We start from the raw sequence: 21,473 nt of genomic DNA, 5'->3' as shown, positions 1-21,473 counted from the left end.
ACCGGTTTTCAAATTACCATCGCCCAGTGTGCTTTATGTCTTTGAGATCATTAATCTTTGAACAAATATATAGAATATAAAGTTGTTGTTAAATTTATTTATTATTAGTTATTTAGATGATCAAATTGTAAAATTATTAAATAATTATATCATATAATTTGTTGTCCAAACATAAATACAACATTCGTTATAATTTTATTAAAAAAAATTTCCATATCTATTATATCCAATTTTTTAGTTATTTATGATTTAAAAAATAAAAAATTTTTGGAAATCATAATTTTTAGTATTTTTAGTTATCATTTGACCAACACAAATACTAAATTATCTTTAATAAATATATTTTACTAAATCATACGTGCGAATTTTAAAAAATGTAAGTGAAAAATATATTGATGATTAGTGTGTACAAAATTCGTAAATATAAGTATAAATTATATATTTTTTATGTATAAAATCTCTGTAAATACGAGTGTAAATTATTGTTGGCCAAATAATAATAAAAATTAATAATATTTATTAATCAAATAGCATTACTCTTAAAAAAATATTTTATAATTATATTCAAATGCAAAATTTTCTCCTTTTGCCTTTTACTTATGTTTCTTCTTTTATCTATTATAAAAATATTTTTTTGAACCGCATAAAGCCATAATAAACAAAAAGCCTCTATTAGATTTCGTTACAACCATATTCCGTTGAATCCACATAAGCTTATCCAATCAACAGTCAGCAAAATAAAAAATAAAAAATAAAAAATAGATAAATAGTCAATCTTTATTATTCTTTAATACCATATATTACTATACCATACCATATCTGATTTTAAGTGCTAAGCTGATTTGGGATGAATATTTAATTAGACAAATGGATGGCACATATATGGAAAGCAATAATGAACCTTTTCCGACCTTTCCTTCCTATTGGGCATAATAGTTAATTTACCTGATTTTTGAGTCAATCCATTATCATATGAATTCATGATCCATTAAATGTATTCAAGGGTCAACTAATTAGAATCTATCACTTACAAAAATCCAAAAGTAGTTTACAAAATTGTCCTTTGATATTATTAATTGTTCTCTTTGACTACTTAATTATCATGTTCACATATTTATTTTTCGATTGAAACATTACTATGTTACTTTTTAAACGAGTTTCATTAAATGATATGTTTTAAAAATATTTGTAATATGATTTTTATTTACAAAAATATTCATTGAATTATAAGTATGTTTTTATGTTTTTTGTTCTCAAGATTTACATTTGATTTTAATTTTATTTTTAATATTTGGTTTTAACTATATTTTATTCATTGCCATTTTAATATGTTTCAATTATACTCTAAAAATATATATAACATATGATATAACAACTCTAGACTAAAATTTCAAACATATAATTAAAACATATTTAAAATATTAGGGATAAAATTAAAATAAATTAAATATTATTAGCATTTTTGAAATTTGTCAAAAATTTCAAGATTTTATCCTTTTATATATTACATAATTAATGATACAATATTTGAAATAAATAAAAATTATTACATTGACAATAAATATATTATTTTTATTATTAGTATTTCTTTAATCAACCAAATAATAATAATAGTAATATTTAAATATTTTATCATTAATAATGTAATATATAAAAGTTTAAATTAAATATTTTTGTAACAAATTAAAAAATATTATATTGTTATTATTATTATTAAAATATCTTGATAACAACTTAAAATATTTTATATTATTATTTTTATTATTATTTTGAATCAATCAAATAATTTATCACTAATTTATATATATAATTATAATTATTGTTGAAGGGTATTGTAGACTTGTAGTTAAATGAACTAAAAAATAAGATATTTTGATTTTACAAGAGAGAAAAATATATATTTTATAAATAAAAGAGAGAATAATGTTATTTACTCGTTTAATTAGACACAATTTTCATTTTCTCTTAACAATATGGAAAGAATATCCTTTTTAATTCTAAATAATTGTTCAATCGAACAAATTTGGAAAATTAATTAAATTTTTTTTCTTTTTCGTAGAGAAAATTTTTAAAGAAAGAGAAAAAATATGAATAAAATTTATGACAGCCATTTATTCCATATTGTCTGTTTCTGCTTAGTCCGAGAACCACTTGGGTTCTGCTTTTATGCAAAGAAATGCCCTTTAAATACGTAATTTGGCTTCTTTTTATTTTCAATGGCCAGAAGACATAAGAACTAAATTCTATAATCCAGCCAACTTAGAATAAATTTCCCATACCATTATTTTTTCCATTGGGAATTAAGCATGAGAGCTTTAGCATTGAGAAAGCCTCTTCATCTTCCTCTGATAGCTTTCTTGATCGTGTTGCTGTGTTTCCTTCTGTATCACTATAATGGGTCACTTGAACAAGCTGACATAAAGAGTGTGCTCAAATCTCCATCAACTGTAAGCATTATTTTACATATTCTTATTCATTTTATTTATTTATGATATTATTTCTTAGCAAAGATAACAAAGTAAAATTAGTCGTGAATTGTATCTGAAGGGAAATATTATCTGAAAATTGGCCGACAGGATAAAAATAGGGGCTAATTTTTCTGAATACTGACAAAATTTTGGTGTAACACTCAATTATTAAATTTATGGTATTTTTTAAAAGTTTGAGAATGGAACGTATCGAATATTTTAATTAATTTTAACAATATCTATCAAAGTGAATTGGTCAAAAATTAATAAAAAATTGATAAATTGGTCAAATCGATTTGATTTTTAGTTATTAATTCGTTTAAAATAATAAAATATAAAAAATTAATTTTTAATAAAATATATTTTATGGATAAATTTATTATTTGATTATAACCTGATTGGTCTTCAGAAGCTTGGTGCTGGCCTCTGATTGATTTGGTATGGAATTTTAAGGTCGGAGTAGCAGATGCTTACATCTATATAGAACTTGCCAATTTTTATAGGCAGTTCCACTAATAAACAATAACAATCAGTTTAACAAAAAAAGTTGCTTATCTAAAAATTTAAAAAAATTATACGTCTAAAATCTAAAGTTGTTGCTGATTTGTCCTTACTTATCAGTTACAAAGACAAGAGTTGGTTCAAGTGCTGAAGAAAGTGGCCATGCCAGACAGAACAATCATCCTAACCATGGTGGATGAATCATGGGCAAGACCTGGATCTATTCTTGACGTTTTTCTTCAAAGCTTCAAACATGGAGATGGGACTCAAAGATTCTTGAATCACTTGGCGGTCATAGCCATGGACCCCAAAGCCTATGAATACTGCATTTCCTTGCATCACCATTGCATCCACCCCAACACTTTTGTGCATTATTTTGCCACCAAAATACAATCCACCACAGGCCCAGATCACAGTTCGTTCAGTTGGAGAAGGAACAATGTTCTGTTAGAAATGCTTGAATTGGGTTACAACACAATCTTCACGGTATGGATTTTGATCAGCCTTCAACTTGCAAATGATGATGGATACTTTTTTATTTTTTAATTTTTTAGGTTTTGCTAATAAATAACATAATGTTTCATTTCAAAGACAGGACTCAAATACAGAGATGACATAGATAATAATACTAATATCAAAACTTATGTATTTGTATCCTGGGTCTTAATTCTCTACTTTAGAAAAGTATAGTGTTCTGGTCAAGAACTTTTCAGAGTGGTGGAACGGGAGATTAATCAGGGAGCCACCAGATAGCCGTCACCTCAAAGCGGGATGGGGGTGGCGACACCTGAGGGGGATTTGGCCCCTAATATTTATAGCCTTTGATGGCTGGAGATCTCGGAAGAAAAGTTGGAAAATACACAAATTTAATTAAGGTCAAGTGTTGGTGTTTATTAAAAGTATGAATTGCATGAGACTTATTGTTTTGCAGGAAGCAGATGTACTATGGCTGAGAAGTCCGTTATCACACTTCAATCCAATTCAAGAGCTCTCAATTTCGTGTGATTCCTCTGGTAATGTGCAGAGCGGCGATTACTCTCACGACGGTGGAATCTTTTTCTTGAAAGCGAATGGTATAGCTTTTGAATTCCTCAAGTACTGGAAATTGGTCAAGTTTCTGTTTCCAAAGTCTCCAGATGAAGATTCATTATGTGCAACCATAGCGCAAAATCAAGATATGGTTGCAGCTTATGGCTTCCGTGTTAACCACATAGATACAACTTATTTTGGTGGATTTTGTCAGCAAAACAAGGATATGTTGATGGAAGCTTCTACCATCCATGCTAACTGCTGTGAAGATCTCACAAACAAGGTTCATGACCTTAGGAGTGTTCTTGATGATTGGATTCAGTTCAGAAAAAATGTATCAGGTTCGGGCAAAATGATTATGGGGAGGCCATGGAAATGCTTAGGAAGGAAATTTACTTAGAACATGATGTAATTTTCAGGTTAGAAAGAATTTATTTTACCAAATAGAGGACCCTGAAGAATGTAAATTTTAGTGTATGAGTTATGACAGGAAATATAACGTGCTACATCTGTGTTATTTATAGTGCATTTGTTCTAACTTTTTTTATGGGACTAAAGCTAAAAGCCTTTTTTTTTTATTTAACATTTCAGTTTCTATTCGAGTGTTAAAAAAAAAAAAAGGATTCTAGTTACTTTTTTCACCAAAAAAAAAGAAACAAACTTCTAGTTACTTTTAGATATTCTATCTGATTATGCAAAAACTGATTTCTTTTCGGCTTAAAAATGCACCCTTTTTTTGGCACGATAAGCTAAAACAAAAAATTCTTAGTTTAGACCATTTGTCTTGACATTTTTGGAGATATATGAGGTGAAGCCTCTGCTGTTTTCAATCTACTCTCCAAAGTCCAAAAATATGAACTAGGCTGATAACTCAAGACTCGCAGAACCAACTGATGATCTTAGTTCTTCCAAAAAATTTGTGATAATAAGAGGTCTCTGACTAGTTGAAGGTTCAAATAATGAATTATTCCCTTTAGAAAAACAACCGAATTTTCACAACACCTGCCTTGCTTCGGCACAACTATGCTCTTTGATTATGGACAGCGTTGACGCTGATAATAAATAACTAATCTGATTTTTTATTAATGGTACTACACATCTAGAGGAGTTTTCAGATAATGCAAAGAGGGACACAAAATCAGACTGCTGCAAGATTTTAGAGAATCAAGGGCAGAGTGAGCTTTTGATGCACAAATGAACAAATTGCATAATATTAACTTAATATATGTTGGACATAACACTAGTTGAGTCCAAGAAACTTGTTTTACTAAACAGAACTTAAATGCAGCAAAAGGCTCTCACAGTAAGACGCGAAGAATAGAACAGAATGTAAAGCATCATGCGCTCAATCCGTCTTCTTCAGGTAGATCCCAGTTATCATCATCTTCCTCCTTCTTAGTTGTTGTTGAGAGGACATCCTGCCTGTTCTGCATTGGAGATCTCATCGGTGGGCGCCTGGAAACAACAGCGAAAACAAACAATTATGAAGAAAACTACATCAGCAAACACGAAACGAACACCTTTTCTCATCCCAGCACATATAATTGAAGCAGAAACATTTTAAGCGACTCATTTAAAAGTTGCATTCCAACCCTAGATACAATAGAAGTGATTTGCAGTTTTACATGTAAGCACAACCACAAAAGACACTAGACAATGCACCATTGGAAAAGCATAAGTTCCCATCATCCACTTAAAGCAACATTCAGTCCACTAATTTTATAATTTAAGCACAACTTCGAGTAAGAGTCCTGAAATCTAAAAATTTAGTTTTTAGGGGGTGTAAAGTGCGAGTCACCTCTTAATTATGTTTTCATTATTGTGCTATCATGTTTTCATTGATGTCATATTAGATGAGGTGTTGACATTCCACATCACTTCCAACATGATATGGATGACAAATATATTCATATTAGTTCTCGAAATTTCTAGAAGCTTCTAAAACTGCGCTAAAAAGCCTGTGAATCAAGTGAAAAAGTGACAAAAAAGATCATCTAACTTGAACTAGTTCTTGAACACATATAACCTAATCTAACAATAAGTGAAAAATAGACCAAAATCAATTATGTGCATTTTAGATCATGTTTGGTTTTTCAGTTAACCAAAATTCCATAATTGATTATAGTGTGAAAATCAATTATACACATGTGAAACTTTGTCACTTCTCCAATTCTATTATTGATTATTAATTATGGCTTGTCAAAATCAATTCCAGAAAGAAAGAAAAAAAATTACCGAACATATATCATTTTCGATCAAAATTAATCATACATAACCAATTTTGGCCTAATCAACTCTATATAAACTCTCAATTCTAAAAAAAAAAAGTAAAACAAGACAGACACACTAAATTCCGCAGTTTCACGAATTAACAAGTCAGTTCTCAAGACAAACCAAATAACCAGTTTGCGATTTCCGAAACTAAATTAAACACTTAAATCATAAATTCTAGGTCACCTGCTACGTTTGTTACGCTTGGCAGCTTCGCGAGACTTGCGCTTCTTCTGGTCCTGTTTGTTCTCAAAGAACCTCCGGCGCTTGCACTCTTGAATGACGCCGGCCTTCATAACTTCCCGGCGGAACCTGTTGAGGAGCCTCTCCTCGGGCTCGTTGTCGTCTACCACCACCTGCACATTGTACGCCGATCGGAAGAACAGCGTGTTCGCGTGCGCCAGGGAAGGGCACATCACTGAAGAAAGCTCCGAGGAGGAAGAAGAAGAAGAAGACGAGGGGTCATGTTGCTGTTTTTGGGCGACGAGGGAGACGGAGTTGGGAGTGGGCTTGTGGCGAGTGGTTATGGCGATTTGTGGTGGCGGTGGCGACGGAGATGGTGGCGGTTGTTTTGAGGGTAAGAAGAATGAGAAGAAGTTGGAGAGGGAGGATGAGGCTGCCATCATAATGTGAGGTGGGGAAGAGTGAAACAAGAGTCTAACCTTTTTGCTTTTTCAGTTTTATCTTTTAAATGTCCAACTAGGACCATGCCCGGGTTGGAACTTGACCCGATCGCTTTTTTCTTTGTATATTTTATATTTTATATCGGTGATTAATTTAATAATTAATATTTAATATTCGTATAACATAATTATTATTAGAGACTAAATTTCGTATTTTAGATATTTGATTTCAAACCCATAGCACATACACCAAAAGAAGAAAAAAGAGAAAACACTTAAAGGCACAGATTCCGATCTCTACTGCTTCTCTCGCTTTTCCGTCACCACCACCATCCACCGTGAATGAGCGGTGCCTAAATCAGAAAACAGGTTATGGTTATGGGGGCAGAACCACAGTTTGCCCGAAGCTTAATCCACAAAATCTATGATCCCTTGGCCAAGCAAATACACTTCGCAGCTCCAATATCGTCCTTGCGAACTAATGAACTCGAACTCGTACAGCATTATCCTTTTTTCTTTTTCCTTTAAATTCTGATGTCTTGGTAGAATCTTAGCTTCCATAAGATTTTTTGACGAATGTGTTACTGGTGCGTTTCAATGTCTACTCTCTGATTTAGGTACGTGGTATTTTGCGAATGCTGCAAGGGTTTTCTGGTTCCCTCTTCTTTTGGGATCACAGTGCCAACAGTTTTTGTAGCAAGAGTGGAATATACTTGAGTCACTTGTCCCAGAGAAGTCTCAATTCTCTTCTCACTCAGTTCATCCATGCTGCCACCTGTCTCCAGTTGGTGGAGATTACCATTGATAAGGTCGAAGCTGCGGCGGCGAAACCTCCTCCGACTCTGAAGGCATTTGCGTCCTCTGCTCTGGCCTGGCTTAAGGTGTGTGTCTCATACTCATTGGAATCATAACAAGATCGAAATTTATATATGCTATGTCGTTGTTTTGCAGCGGTTGCGTGATATTGCGTTGAAGGAGGAAAGCCCTGCAGGCAATGCTGATGGCTTAACCACTCCCACCTTGTTAGGATTGGCGAATTCTTTATCGAGGTTTCTAATTGTTACATATTTGAACTTTTAGCAGAATTAATATCTTATTTGTGTGCATGCTTGTTAAAATTACATTTCGTGTTTGATCTATGTAGCGTATCCTACTTAGTGGGATAAAACTTTCTTCTTCTTGTTGTTAAGTTGATTTTAGGTGAGATTGGTTACATTGATCAAGCAATGTCACTTTGTTTTATCTGAGGTCATGCTTACAATCAAGTCAATGTCAAATTGTATTTTAGAATATATCTCTTCAGATTTTATTTGTTTTAGTGACTGGGGGGACATGACAGTATCTGATGATCAGTTGCGGATTGTAGTCTTTGCTCAGGTGCTGAGTTCCTATTCCGAATAGTCCATGAAGCGATACCCAGGGCATACTTTGAGCTTGGTGCATCTATACCAACAGCAGATCTAGCAGTTCACGTGCTTGACTATCTGCATAAGAAGCTTGATGAGATGTGTCTTGTACAAGGTGGTGAGGTTGTGTCTATTTTCCTGTGTTACATTTGTAATTCTTTTTAGAGAACTTTCCTGGTTCATGTTTTCAAACTTTAGAATCTCTCACAATTGCAGGATGAAGCTTATCAAATGGTGCTGTGTATGTATATTGGAAGCTTATTGCCATATATTCAGGGTCTAGATTCTTGGCTTTTTGAAGGAATACTTGATGATCCTTCTAACGAGGTAATTGTTGTTGAATCTCATCTCATGGGAAATGTTCTTCCTCGCTTTGGTACCAAAGAGTGTCATATAAGTTACTCGTATACTATGTTGTGTAGTTAAGGAATTTTCTCTTGGTTCAAATTGATGAAGTCTTTCTGACCATGAGCTGCATTTTTGAAATGGTTACAATCAATTATTCAATTTTTATGTAATATTCTTGAAAAGTTCTAAGGCATCATTTTATACATTTTAACAATATATATGATCTATAATGAATTTAATATTTAAATCTGTTACATTATGCTGCAAGTTCAATCATTTATGGTTTTTGTTGCCATGTACTGGTTAGAACATGCTTGGTTGACTTAATTTTGGACAAAAGTAGCTTTTCAACTGAAAGCACTTTCTGTATATTTCTTATTGTAATATTTTTCTAAACACAGAATCAGATACTCCAAACATCCTTTCATGTGGCATTGATCATATCATCTCCCTTTTCAGATGTTCTTTTTTGCTAATAAAGAAGTATCAGTTGATGAGGCTGAGTTTTGGGAGAAGAGTTATTTATTAAGGAAGTTACATCATAGTAAATTACATGGTGAGTTCTCTTCCAAAAATTATGTTAATGATCCTCTACCAGCATCAAATGACAAGCAAATGCGTGGTAGGGAATCCACCTCTTTATCTGGAACAATTAAAGGGAAAGAACAGAGCACAATAGACTGTCCAGCTTGTCCCTTTTTTATTAAGGATTTAGCCAAGTCAATAGTTTCAGCTGGGAAATCTTTGCAGCTGATGCGCTATGCCCCTAATTCATTAGCAGTTTGTAGCAAAGGAAGTAATTATGAGATTGGAACTACTAAATATTTTAACTATGGTGTGTATCCTGCTCAAAACAAAGCTGGGTTAACATTGGCAGAAGTTTTTTCTGTGTCACTAGCTGGGCTTATAGGTGATGGTGACCATGTGCACAAGTACTTTTGGCAAGATGACTGGTATGAATCTGAATACACACTTTCCTGTGTAAAGGATGAAAAAACAGAGAGTAAGGGCAATGAAAATCTAACTGCTCTGCCACACTCAGAAAAGATTTGGTATAAGTTCTTGAATGATGCTTTATCTCAGAAAAGCTCAGCTGATTTGAAGCAAAAATATGAAGGCATTAGTAATGATGCAGGAGAAGTGAAAGAAGCTAAAGTGGTTGAAGATGAATTCCAACTCTTAATGAGATCATATGTAAACAATCCAGTTATTGCTGTATGTCAAATGGACCTTAGGAAAAACAGTGATGTGTTGAGAAAATTGAATATATCACGAAAGTTCTGCTTGCCTTCTTTAAATGATGAGGTTTTAAGAACGGCTGTATTTGGTGGAGGAAGTACAACTTTTTCTGATGTTAAGGGAACGAACTATACTTTCGGTTTTCAGTATGGTGAGCCTGAGTATCTTCGCTCACAGGATGACAGAAAGCTACTGGAAATGTTGCTTCCTTTTCCGACACTTCTGCCTTCATTTCAGGTATTTCTTTTTCCTAGTCTAGCAAGCATTAGATGTAGGTTGCAGTAGTTTGGCGCCCTAAACAAAATATATATACAATTTGAAACAGGATGATCTTCCTGTGTCAGAGCTTTTGCCTTTCCAGAGAAACAGCACTCTTCCTTCAAGGGTTCTTCACTGGATGCAAAATGTTGACCTAAGGACTACCCCACTCCCTCTTGTTATTATGCAGTACTGTCTATCTATGTACATTCAGAAACAGGTAAATTACATTAAACAATATCAAATATCTGGATTCATACTATTAGTATTTAAAATTGAATTTTGAATTGAACAGGTGGATTATATTGGGAGGAATATGTTATTGAAGTTGATGAATGAATGGAGGTTGATGGATGAGCTTGCAGTGTTGCGTGCTATATACTTGCTGGGTTCAGGTGTCTGCTTAAATGATTTTCATATTGGGCATCACTATTTTGTTCTATCTTGGTATGGGCAATTGGTCATCTTGGTTCTTGTCTTTTGCAGGTGATTTGTTGCAACACTTTCTGACTTTAATTTTCAATAAGTTGGACAAGGGTGAAACATGGGAAGATGATTTTGAATTGAACTCAATATTACAGGTAGATTTACTTGATCTTATTGAACTCAGTATCCCATTTGTTTTACCTAAATAAATATTAGTGTAAAATATGTTTTTTTGTCCCTAACGTTTTCAAAATTCTTCAAAATTATTCATTCAGTTTTGTTCCTAATGTTTGAAATAAGTTTCAATTATATCCTTTATTGTTAATTTATTTTTACAGTTAACAGTAAGTAAATATTTTTCCAAATTTAGCTTAACCACCCATTCCAACCCTAATCCTAAACTCCAACCAAATCCAAATGTTATGGTCAAAATTTAATGGGTGAATTTGGAAAAAAATAGTTGACTGTAAAAAATTAATGATAGGAATAGAATTGAAACTTATTTCAAATGTTAGGGGTGAAATTGAAACAAATTAAACGTTAGAGGTAAAAAGTATATTTTACGGTAAATATTTTTTATGATTGATCACATCATAACATGGTTATATTGTATTTCACACATTTTTCCCATTCTTTGTCTATGAAATGACTTTTAATGGTTGTTTTTTGTTTGTGTTACTCTGTTGAACACGTTTATGTTTGCTATCATAATCTTTTTAATGTATGTGTGCTGCAGGAATCAATCAGTAATTCTGCTGATTGTATGCTGTTAAGTACTCCAGATTCATTGGTAGTATCAATAACAAAAAATGTTGACCAGGATGAGCATGCTTTGACAGCTGGTGTTCTTTCAAGTACTCCTCATAAAAGTCACATCAATAGCTTTGGAATTGATGGCCTTGATATGCTGAAATTCACATATAAGGTCATTGTTTGGTTGGTTTATTGTGTGTTTCTTACTAAATACTGTTTATCTCAAATATTAGTTTCCAGAGATTTATAAGTAACAGTAAATTTGAAAATTCGGTGTTGGCAGGTCCCTTGGCCTCTTGAACTTATTGTCAATGCAGATGCAATTAGGAAATATGACCAGGTATCAATCAGGATTGTTTTTGGATTTCTGTTTCATTTTCTTAGGTTTTTAGTTCTTTTATTTTAAACATTCTGATTATCATATTTCTTTTGTTGGTTTTCAATTCTTAGGTGATGCGGTTCTTGTTGAAGGTCAAGCGTGCGAAATCTGTACTAGATAAAGTGCGAAGATGGATGTGGAAGGTGCCTTCACAGATTACCTCCCTTTCTCTGCAGTGGAGCATGTTCTCCCTTGGCTAAATCTTTCTTGAACGTTAATAAACTCAACAATATACTTTTACATTTTACGAAATTCATAAAAATGATCGATCACTCTTTGCAGGGTAGAGGATCTTCAACAAACGACAGAAAACATCATTGGATAGTGGAGCAGAAACTCCTTCATTTTGTGGACGCTTTTCACCAATATGTAATGGATAGGGTATGTACATGCATCAAGATAAGCACAAGAATTACCTTGCAAAGTCTGTTCACTAGATTTTGGAGGGAAAAGGAAGAATATAAATAATAAAGAATGAAACCTACTTACTAATAGAATGGCTGGTTGTGATGGCTTTTGATGCCTTCTGATTCCTTTTATGGTATTAACCAATCACAGTATATTATCTTTCTATCCATATTGATTATGTGATTCTGCATTTTTTTAATGGAAGATGAGAATTTTAGCTGTCAATACTATATGCAGGTATATCACAGTGCATGGCGTGAACTATGTGAAGGGATGAAAGCAGCTAAATCTCTGGACGAAGTCATTGAAGTCCATGAGGCGTACATGTTATCCATTCAACGACAGTGCTTTGTGGTTCCTGATAAGCTGGTGATTTATCATTCTCTTTGGGTCTCTGTGTTCTTCATAAATACACTGTTTTGAATCTAGATTGGTGCATCTATAAATTACACTGTAGCAAAGCCCGACTAATTTCAGTATTCTTGATTGTGTTTAGGGGGCTTTGATTGCTAGTCGCATTAACAGCATCCTTGGCTTAGCCTTAGACTTCTATACCATTCAGCAAACGTTAAGCAGTGGTGGAGCTGTTTCGGCAATCAACGCAAGGTGCGAGATGGAAGTGGACCGGATAGAGAAACAGTTTGATGATTGCATTGCTTTCTTACTCAGGGTCTTATCTTTCAAACTGAATGTTGGGCATTTCCCACATTTGGCGGATTTGGTCACCAGAATTAACTACAATTACTTCTACATGACTGCTAATGGAAATTTGATGACTGGCTCCAGCTCTGGTAGCGTCACTTCAAGATTGGGTAGAAATGTCTGATCAAACGTGGCTCATCACAGCATGTATCTGTATCTGAATACAAAGATGAATCTTCGCCTGCTTTTTTGTTGTACAGTTAAATAGGCAGGCGTTCTTGTGTCCTCTCTTCCATTTACTTGTTCGGAAATTTTGTTAGCAACGTTGCTGTAAAAATGGAAGGTTGCTTGAATGCATAGCAGGAACCACGTTGTATCTAGTAGTGTTGGTTATGTCTTGCACGAGTGCATAGCTAAGTTGACGAGTAACTGTAAAGAGAATGCTGGTGCGTTTTGTTTTATGTCTTGCATCAGATAATTTGTGTAACATAATGTCTATAGCGTGTGCCGTGCTGCTTCATGTCTGCACTGCTGCACAGCACACAGTCCTTTAAGTTGGTCCATATACGCTTACTTGTATGCCTCCCCACTTACTTTTTTTTTTTTTTTTTGGAAACTCAGGTGCAGTCGGCTTCACATGAAGTTGATAATTGAGTTGTTATCAACTGCACTTGAGTTTTCACCTTTTTTTTTTATCGAAGATAATGACTCGAACCCGCAATCTCTTAAGCGAATATAGATCTCCCCGGTTGTTACTTGTTTTGTGAGATCTCCCAAGTTGTTACTTGTTTTGTGAGATTAAAGGCCTTTTTATTTTTGTTCTTGATTTGGTTGAGTTGTCTTCCTTTGATCTCAAAGTCACAGATTCAAACTGTAGTGTAGTTATCAAATTAGACGGCATACATTACACCCTTTAGGTTCGGCCCTTTTTTGGACCTTGCATTAACACAAGATGTTTGCGTATGGAGCTTTTTTTTTTTTGGTCAGATAAAATTTAGTTTTAAGAATAAAAGGCTCATCAAAAAGTTAGTTCTTGGTCATTTAAATCATCACCAACCTAGCAAAATTCATGATTTTACATAAAATTGAAAAGCTAAACTAAACATGTAAAACAAAATCTAGCATGGTTGAAGAAAACATTGGGACAACCCATAGCTACGTTTTCCTCTTGTGCCAGCAGTTTCTCATCTGGATTGTGTTACTTGGATTGACAGCATGAAGACAAACAAGATGCACAAACAAAACCGCACTGCAATTGAGACTTAGCTCAACTGGTTAAACCATATGCCTCTTAATATGCTATACCCGGATTCAAACCTTGTGATTGAGTGCACCAAGTGTTGAATATGAACCTTTAAATGTTGTGTAGGTGAGTGTGTAGTGTGGGTGTGTTGTGATACCTAGGATTAGGGATTGTCCAATCCACTTGACCAAACAAAAAAAAAAAAACAAAACTACACTCAAAATTTAATTTAATATTATTTCTACAAAAATTAATCAAAATTGTTTTTATACAAAACTCCTTTTAACAACAGCACAAAAACCCTCCCAGAAAATGGAAATTATATAGACTTCTACTAAATTTATCTGCTCCATCCATGTTGCAGGTGCAAATGAAACTTCCTCGATTTTGATCAGTATGTTAGTTAAGGACTTAAGGTCTCAGTCTCTCAGACAATTACAAGTGTTTTTTCTTTTTCTTTCCAGGTTTCTTTTTCTGAGGTCCCCTCTTGAACACTGCTAGAATTTCAATGCTGCAACCAAATGGAAGATGACAAATCAATTTTTTTTTTCATTTTTCTTTTTTTTTTTTTGGGGGGGGGGGGGAGAGGGGGAAGGGGGAAGGGGGAAGGGGGAATCAACCAAACAATGTATCCTACCATATATAGATATGTATATGAGAACTATAAGAATAAAGGTTATATAAATATTTATTAAGCTGGTTCATTTTTATTTTAGAATATAGCATTTAGGGCTAAGTGGAAATGAATATAAGGTTTGATTCTTATTTCCTACTTTGGCTCAACTAAAGAAGAAAAATTAGCATCACTTGAAACTCTCAGGTGCTTCACATATCCATACCTCTTAAGTAGAACTACAAGGGCTAATTTCTTACTACAGAGAAATATGAACAAATGAAACGAAAAAATAATAAGGTTCAGGTTTCTAGATAAATCATAACAAGAACTGGATTGAAAATTGGATGTAATTCAAATTGAGAAAATGGAAGATGAAGATTTATTAACTACACAAATATGTTTTTCCCCTTGTTGATAAAAAATATAGTGACAAGAATAAATACTAGAGACACATAATTAAACAAATACTAAGTTATAGAAATGACATAAATACCTTTGGGTACCAGGAAAGAAATTAAACCCATGAGCTTTATCCAAATGCCAAGCCTTACTGGACAACAATGACTTACAGTCCTGTCAACAATTCATCAAATTAACATATGGATAATTCAAGTTTTAAAAAGTCGAAGCACAATCATAAAACATAAATCATGGGAATACCTCCTTAAAGCTTTCCCATCCACAACTTATGTATATCAGGGTTTGGGGCACTGATTGAGGAATGTTCTCAGGAGGCGGTTTTCTTCCAACCTGGACTGAATCTTCTTTAGCACGTAAAACCCACGGTCGTTTCTCTTCCTTGACTGAGTTTGAGCTGCAACTAACTTGCAATGAATCAGAAATTTGCGAAGGGAGATATTTTCAAATTTACCAAAATTCATCTGTTAACAAAAGGAACAACCTCTCAAATGATGAAAAGACTTTTCGCTCCATTGATGATATATTCTGCAATGCATCTTTTAGTGATACATCTAGTCCTTTTCTGGGAGGATCAACAACAACAACATCTGAACCCACAAGCCATAAAAAAGGTTCCTGGCGACAAGGATAATAGCAATCAATTCCAAAGTTCATCTTTCTATTCTTTTAAATAAAATCATCACATAGACTGATAAAAAAATTTTTAAAAAAATCATTTTTAGTCCTCCTGACATGTAAAAGCCATCAATTTAGTGCTGAATTTTTTGAAATCAGTTTAATTTAACACTTCGGAATTTGACTGCAATTTAGTCTTGATATTTTGAATCAACATTAATTTTCATCATTCTAATGCATTTACTTTATGCTTCTGATGAAACATGCACACCGAAATTTAAGCTGTAGCAATAAAAGTTACATAAATCAGAAAAATAATAGAGGTAAAACATGAATGTATGATGAGGCTTCAAATATTCACTACTAACTCTGGAAGCATCGGCATGATGCCACGTGATACTGCTGTCAACTGTGGCAGGCAACCGACCAATAGTCTTCTCAAAAGATGCCTTTGACTCTTTGTTAATCTCGATGCATTTAACGGACCTGAAAGACAACTAGAAACATAAATTCTCGAACTCCGCGATGTAACAAAAAGTAACAATTTAGAGGCATAGAACCACAAACTCTTGCCTGCACTTTCTAGTGGCAGCTAATGACAACCCAATTACCCCAGCTCCAGCATACAAATCTGCAACAGATGCCCTATGTGGAACATATTTCTGTAACTTCCGAAGCAAGACATCAAAAGCCTGGATGAAGGAATATCACAATATTGGTTATTATCATCTCATGCAATATAAACAGGTTTTGTACATATCAAATATCAATTATATTATAGAATGCTCATCAGTGAATGATTCAATAGCTGGAAAATCACATGTGAAAGCAAGAAAGATACTAGTCCTGTTATTAGAAGTGGACCTTTGTGATATAAGAATACTGAATAAAAACATTTGCACAAAAGGAGAATGTATTTTATGAATGTCGCTCCTCCATCTCATCAATTTAATTTTGCTCTTTGGTTTAATTCTTACAAAGCGCGAACACTTAAAAGTAGGGCTACTAGTTGTTCATATTCCCACAATGATGAGCAGCCAAGCAGACATCTTCACTAACACAGTATCTAAAGAAAAGTTTCTGAGCCTAAGAGAGAACTTACTTGTAACAGATTTTCAGAGTTGTAGAAAGCCAGTTTTAGGGGGCATAATAGAGTAAGCTGAGTAGAAGTCTAGAAGAGTCTAGAAGAAGTAGAAAAAGTTAAGATGATTGATGCCAGGGCATCTTAGGCTACTTTCACTAGCCATTTTCTTTGTTTTTAATAGGTTTTATGCACTTTCTTGAGTTATAAGTAAGCAATTGGGTTAGAAATTCATGTATGCCTAGATTCATCCAACCATGGTTAATTTGATGCAATTTTATGAGAATTGTGCTATAATTACTTGTGTGCTAAGAATGATGAGAATTCTCATGACTTTAGCAAGGCTTTGATGCATGAATTGGTGGATGATAGGTGAAGGAAAGCATGGGAGGAAGTTGAAGAAGGAGCATGGAAAGGATGCACAAGAAGCAACGTTGGTAGCCAAGTTGGACCACCAACGTTGCCTCAAACATTGGGAAGAAAGCAGAGCAAGATTCTGCATAAACTGCTGGTGCCCACGTTGGAGGGAACGTTGGCAAGCCAACGTTACCCCAAACGTTGTGATAAAATGAGCTTTCTGGAGAATTTGGAAATCTGTAGCGACGCGCACGCGTGCTGTACGCCCACACGTGGATTGGAAATTCTGACAATCCACGCGCACGCGTAGCTGACGCGCACGCGTGGAAAGGCCAACGTTGGAGGGAACGTTGCCAGTCCAACGCTGAGGCCAACGTTCTTCTATGTGATTTTAAAACTGGAAATGGGATTTTTGCATCCACGCGCACGCGTAGCGTACGCGCACGCGTGGATGCGCATTCTGACCCCAAGGGCGCAAACGCGCGAGGCACGCGTACGCGTGGGTAGAAGAACGTTGGCACTCCAACGTTGAACCAAACGCCAATGACAGCAAGCAGAACTGATTTCTTAGAGGGGCGTTTGAGTCAACGTTGGCCATCAAACGTTGACTCCAACGTGAGCAGCAGAAGTTGGCAATTCAAACAGATCTCTTCTCAACAGCAACAGAAATCAATTGGCGCAACCTCAATCCAATTCAATCAAGGCCAAAAGCCCAATTCAGAGATTGAAGATCAATAGGAGAAAGTGTATAAATAACTTAGAATTTAAGTTAGAAGCACCTTTTTTTTTTTTGACACTTAGCAGGGCGGAGGATACTGACACTCGGCCAATTTTACTTTTCTGCAAATCTTTGAATTCTGCAATGTATCTTTCAATTCCATTTTCCATTTTGAGAGCTATGAACAACTAAACCCCTTTCATTGGGTTAGGGAGCTCTATTGTAATTCAATGGATCAAAAGTAGTTTTCATCTTCTTTCTTTTCTCTTGATTTTTGTTAGAAAGCTTTCGATCTTAATTCAATTGGATAGTTGTCTTGACAGAGAAGCTATCCATAATTGGAATTCTTCGGATCCTTGAGAGAGGAATGAAGAATTCATGCTAGAATTGATTTCTCATATTGGATTAGATTGGAGGTTGGATGGATATTGTGACATTTAATCCTACCAATACTTTGATCTATGAATTTGTGTGGTATAGTCAGTGACCGAACTTCAACTCTTCCCATGAGCAATTAAATCAAGACATTGGACAATTGTTCATGCTTAGAGAGATTGGTGAGCCAAAACATTGGGATCCAATCATCTAAGATTGCCAAGCAATGTCAATGAATGCATTGATTGAGGAAGAGATGAAAATGATTTGATCCAGAGAATTCAATATCTCCTGAAACCCAATGAATCCCCATCTCTGATCTACCCATTCTATTTACTTTCTGCTCTTTAATTTCATGCTTAATCCCCATTCCCATTTAATTTCATGCAATTTAAGCTTCTGTCATTTAATTTCTCGCACTTTAATTTTTGTCATTTAATTTCTTACAATTTAAGTTTCCCGCCAAATTTACATTTTGCAATCTCAACCCAATTTTGATTTCGCTCAACTAGCATAATTCTCCAATTAACATTGATCAACCAACCAATCCCTGTGGGATTCGACCTCACTCTACAGTGAATTTTTACTTGACGACAATCCGGTGCACTTGCCGGTAGGAACTTGTTGAGAGACAGTTTCCGAGTGAATCACTGATCCGTTAGATAGCTAGAGCAAGTGCCAGCTAGGATAACCCCCCAACTAACTTAAGCATGTAAAGGCTCTTCTACCCTTTGCGCTAGTTATATGCTTCAAAACTCTCTCTCTCTCTTCTACCCTGTGCTTCATTACTCACAAAAAGGTCTTTTAAAACTTAAGAAACCCAAATCAATTCATTTCAGTACAAACCTTTCAAAAATGATAAGATTTGATAAAATACATTATTAGAATGGATTTATAAATCCATTCATTTCACTTGTTATCTACCGGCTATGTACGTCTATACCATGATTTTATCTCTATATAAATGTGTAGTGTTTATATTTTGTTTCTTGTCCATGCTTCAATGGTAACTGAATGAAACTATCAATTGAAAAAATTCCAGAATTGCCAAATAGATTATGATAATTCACAGGATTAGAGTCTTTACCCTAGTGTTTGCCTGGCCAAAACTAGAAGGAGCCAAGGACACATCAATTCCACCAACATGTTCCCAAAAATCTCTTTCTCCAAGAAGATGTCTCCATCTATTCCCAAAAATTATCTGGGCCATGAAGTAAACATTTTAAAGGCATGACTATATATAAAAATATCTTGCCAAAACAAAAAAATGATTGCAAGATCTGCATAGAAGGTATCCCAGAAAAGAATAGCTTAAGTGACATAAATATGAAATTTCAATATCCAAAAACTTCATCAAATTTGTATTAATGAAATCATTCCTGTCAGACTCCAGTTCCATTTTGACCATTTGCAAAGATGCATAGTCCAGCATCACTTACAATTAAAAAAATAATTCAAGATACAATGCTATCATGTGGCCAATTTCCCCCATCTTAGTGTTAAGCAAGAACTTGTATAACAATGTCATACGATTTATATTCAAAAGCAGTAAAGAAACGAGCGCCCTCTTTCCTTCACAACTGAAACTATACGTCCATCATTGCCAAATGACATTCACAATACAATTTTCCATTTAGCCAAACACGTCATTCATTTGTTTCATATGAAAAAAAAAAATATTAACTCACATTGTTTGTCGAAGTCTGAAAGTTGACCCACACAGAATGGAGTAAATGAAGCTTGCTCTTGGGCCCACCGTTTTTCCATAGAAACTGCAGCCAATCATATAAATGATCACTTTATTATATGATTAAAAGGGCATTGACACAGTAACTTATGTCATTTAAAAAAAGTAAAGGAAGCAGCAACCTCACATTTGCCAATTCATTCAATTTATCTGAACTAGGTGAATTTTCATTTCTTGAATTCCAAACTAAAGTAACCTGAACCTTTCCTGAAACAGTATAAATTCAATTCAATTTAATTAACTCCATCAGCAAAACAATATCAATTCAATTTTATTCACAAAATTCAATAGCAACAAGGAACCATTCATATATCTTTCTGCTGCTGGAAGAGACGTGTTGTGTGTTGTTACAGCCATCTGCATACACCCACTCGACATCAAAAAACTTTCCAGATCCAGAACTTCAATTGTCAATTGAACTAAAAAACTAACATATTCGATATTATTACATACCGTTTACCTGAACATATCGCAACTCGCCAGTACCCTCATCTTCAACATATGGTTCAATATCCAATTCAGCAATACCTAGACGAAATTCAGAAATGGCCCAAAAGAACTTAACAAAAAACTGCATTAGAAAATAAAATAAGCAAATAGTTAACAAAAATGACAAAAAATTACCCTGTCTAAGCAGCTCAACAGCAGCATTAATATTAGGATGATGAGCTGCCCAAGAGATCACAGCACCCAGAAAGCTTACTTAGCATAATTTCATGTTAACAAATAAGAACACTAATATGAAATTTATTATTGCTAATAATAAAGAAAAAACACAGACGCATTAATAAAACAGAGCCAAGCGAAGACCTTTGCACTGTGGAATGTCAACTACGTTATGAGTACCCTCTTCATAGAGACCAATGAGAGGGTCCGATGAAGAGCCACGCACAGCCAATTTCGCACGGCACCTCCAACCCCACTAACAAAACCAATCCAAATAAAAATGAATTAATTAATTACAATTCGGAGTTGAAAACGAAATCGAAAAGTACCAATTTGCAGGTATCGAAAGTGAAATCGGAGACGCCATGTTTCCGAAAGAAATCGGTAGCATCTTCCAGTATATCCGGACGGTGGAGATTGAACTCGTGTGTGCACCCAGAGCACCTGCCAAAAAATTATATATACAGAGTGAAGAAAACAAACGTTACAAAAGATAAAGAAACACTGAAAGAGAGGAGAGGGTGGTTCTTACGACTGGAAGTGAGGGCAGTGAAGTGCGCAAGTTAGCGGGGACTGAGGAGTGGAAGAAGTAGGGGGTGACGACGAGAGTTGAGGAAGCGGAGGCGGAGGCGGAGGCAAAGAGAGGGGACGGGCAGCGGCGGCGGTGGTGGAGGAAGCATGGCAGGTGAAGAGAGGGAAGGAAGGTGGAGCTGAGAGAAGACGGAGGGTCATTGTTTGAGGGAGGAGCTTGCTGTGTTTTGAGAATGGATAACGAACGAGGCAAAATATCCCACGGCCATGCCCATGTCGGTCATTATGCTAAGAAAAATTAACACTTTGTTTGGATGTTGAAAAAAAAAATAAAAGGAGAGAAAATGGAAGAA

At 34.7% G+C, this 21,473-nt stretch overlaps 4 protein-coding genes across 6 annotated transcripts; 2 read left to right on the top strand and 2 right to left on the bottom strand.

Annotated features, from left to right (window-relative positions):
* Positions 1-2,197: 2,197 nt before the first annotated feature.
* LOC112755105 (uncharacterized protein At4g15970) lies at positions 2,198-4,519 on the top strand. Its single transcript, XM_025803010.2, has 3 exons — positions 2,198-2,447; positions 3,090-3,455; positions 3,901-4,519. The coding sequence occupies exons 1-3, from the start codon at positions 2,307-2,309 to the stop codon at positions 4,396-4,398; spliced, it is 1,005 nt and encodes a 334-aa protein (XP_025658795.1). The 5' UTR covers positions 2,198-2,306; the 3' UTR covers positions 4,399-4,519.
* Positions 4,520-5,179: 660 nt separating this feature from the next.
* LOC112755104 (small ribosomal subunit protein bS21c) lies at positions 5,180-7,003 on the bottom strand. The gene is made up of 2 exons (XM_025803009.2): positions 6,456-7,003; positions 5,180-5,453 (listed from the first exon to the last, which is right to left on the bottom strand). Exons 1-2 carry the CDS (start codon positions 6,893-6,895, stop codon positions 5,336-5,338), a joined length of 558 nt encoding a protein of 185 aa, XP_025658794.1. The 5' UTR covers positions 6,896-7,003; the 3' UTR covers positions 5,180-5,335.
* A 99-nt stretch (positions 7,004-7,102) lies between these two features.
* LOC112755102 (uncharacterized) lies at positions 7,103-13,314 on the top strand. Of its 2 annotated transcripts, none has more exons than XR_003178916.3 (15): positions 7,103-7,387; positions 7,510-7,773; positions 7,844-7,941; positions 8,259-8,421; positions 8,515-8,625; positions 9,106-10,122; positions 10,211-10,363; positions 10,439-10,538; positions 10,630-10,724; positions 11,306-11,494; positions 11,606-11,662; positions 11,773-11,844; positions 11,984-12,242; positions 12,347-12,478; positions 12,606-13,314. XR_003178916.3 is itself a non-coding variant. In XM_025803003.3 (15 exons), the coding sequence occupies exons 1-15, from the start codon at positions 7,265-7,267 to the stop codon at positions 12,933-12,935; spliced, it is 3,003 nt and encodes a 1,000-aa protein (XP_025658788.1). In that variant the 5' UTR covers positions 7,103-7,264; the 3' UTR covers positions 12,936-13,314. The 2 variants fall into 2 exon arrangements, 1 of the variants encoding a protein (XP_025658788.1); XM_025803003.3 differs by having other exon boundaries at positions 11,984-12,082.
* Positions 13,315-14,206: 892 nt separating this feature from the next.
* On the bottom strand, positions 14,207-21,473 carry LOC112755103 (uncharacterized). 2 transcript variants are annotated; one of them, XM_025803004.3, is made up of 15 exons: positions 21,122-21,473; positions 20,919-21,033; positions 20,734-20,845; positions 20,548-20,592; positions 20,384-20,451; positions 20,226-20,280; positions 20,051-20,130; positions 19,865-19,948; positions 19,264-19,377; positions 16,219-16,337; positions 16,014-16,131; positions 15,512-15,645; positions 15,271-15,430; positions 15,104-15,183; positions 14,207-14,505 (listed from the first exon to the last, which is right to left on the bottom strand). In XM_025803004.3, the coding sequence occupies exons 1-15, from the start codon at positions 21,319-21,321 to the stop codon at positions 14,430-14,432; spliced, it is 1,560 nt and encodes a 519-aa protein (XP_025658789.1). In that variant the 5' UTR covers positions 21,322-21,473; the 3' UTR covers positions 14,207-14,429. The 2 variants fall into 2 exon arrangements, with proteins under 2 accessions (XP_025658789.1, XP_025658790.1); XM_025803005.3 differs by having other exon boundaries at positions 15,271-15,424.

The sequence above is a fragment of the Arachis hypogaea genome, chromosome 16, assembly GCF_003086295.3.
Source record: "Arachis hypogaea cultivar Tifrunner chromosome 16, arahy.Tifrunner.gnm2.J5K5, whole genome shotgun sequence".
NCBI lineage: Eukaryota > Viridiplantae > Streptophyta > Magnoliopsida > Fabales > Fabaceae > Arachis > Arachis hypogaea.
This window is presented reverse-complemented; position numbering and strand designations above follow the sequence as displayed.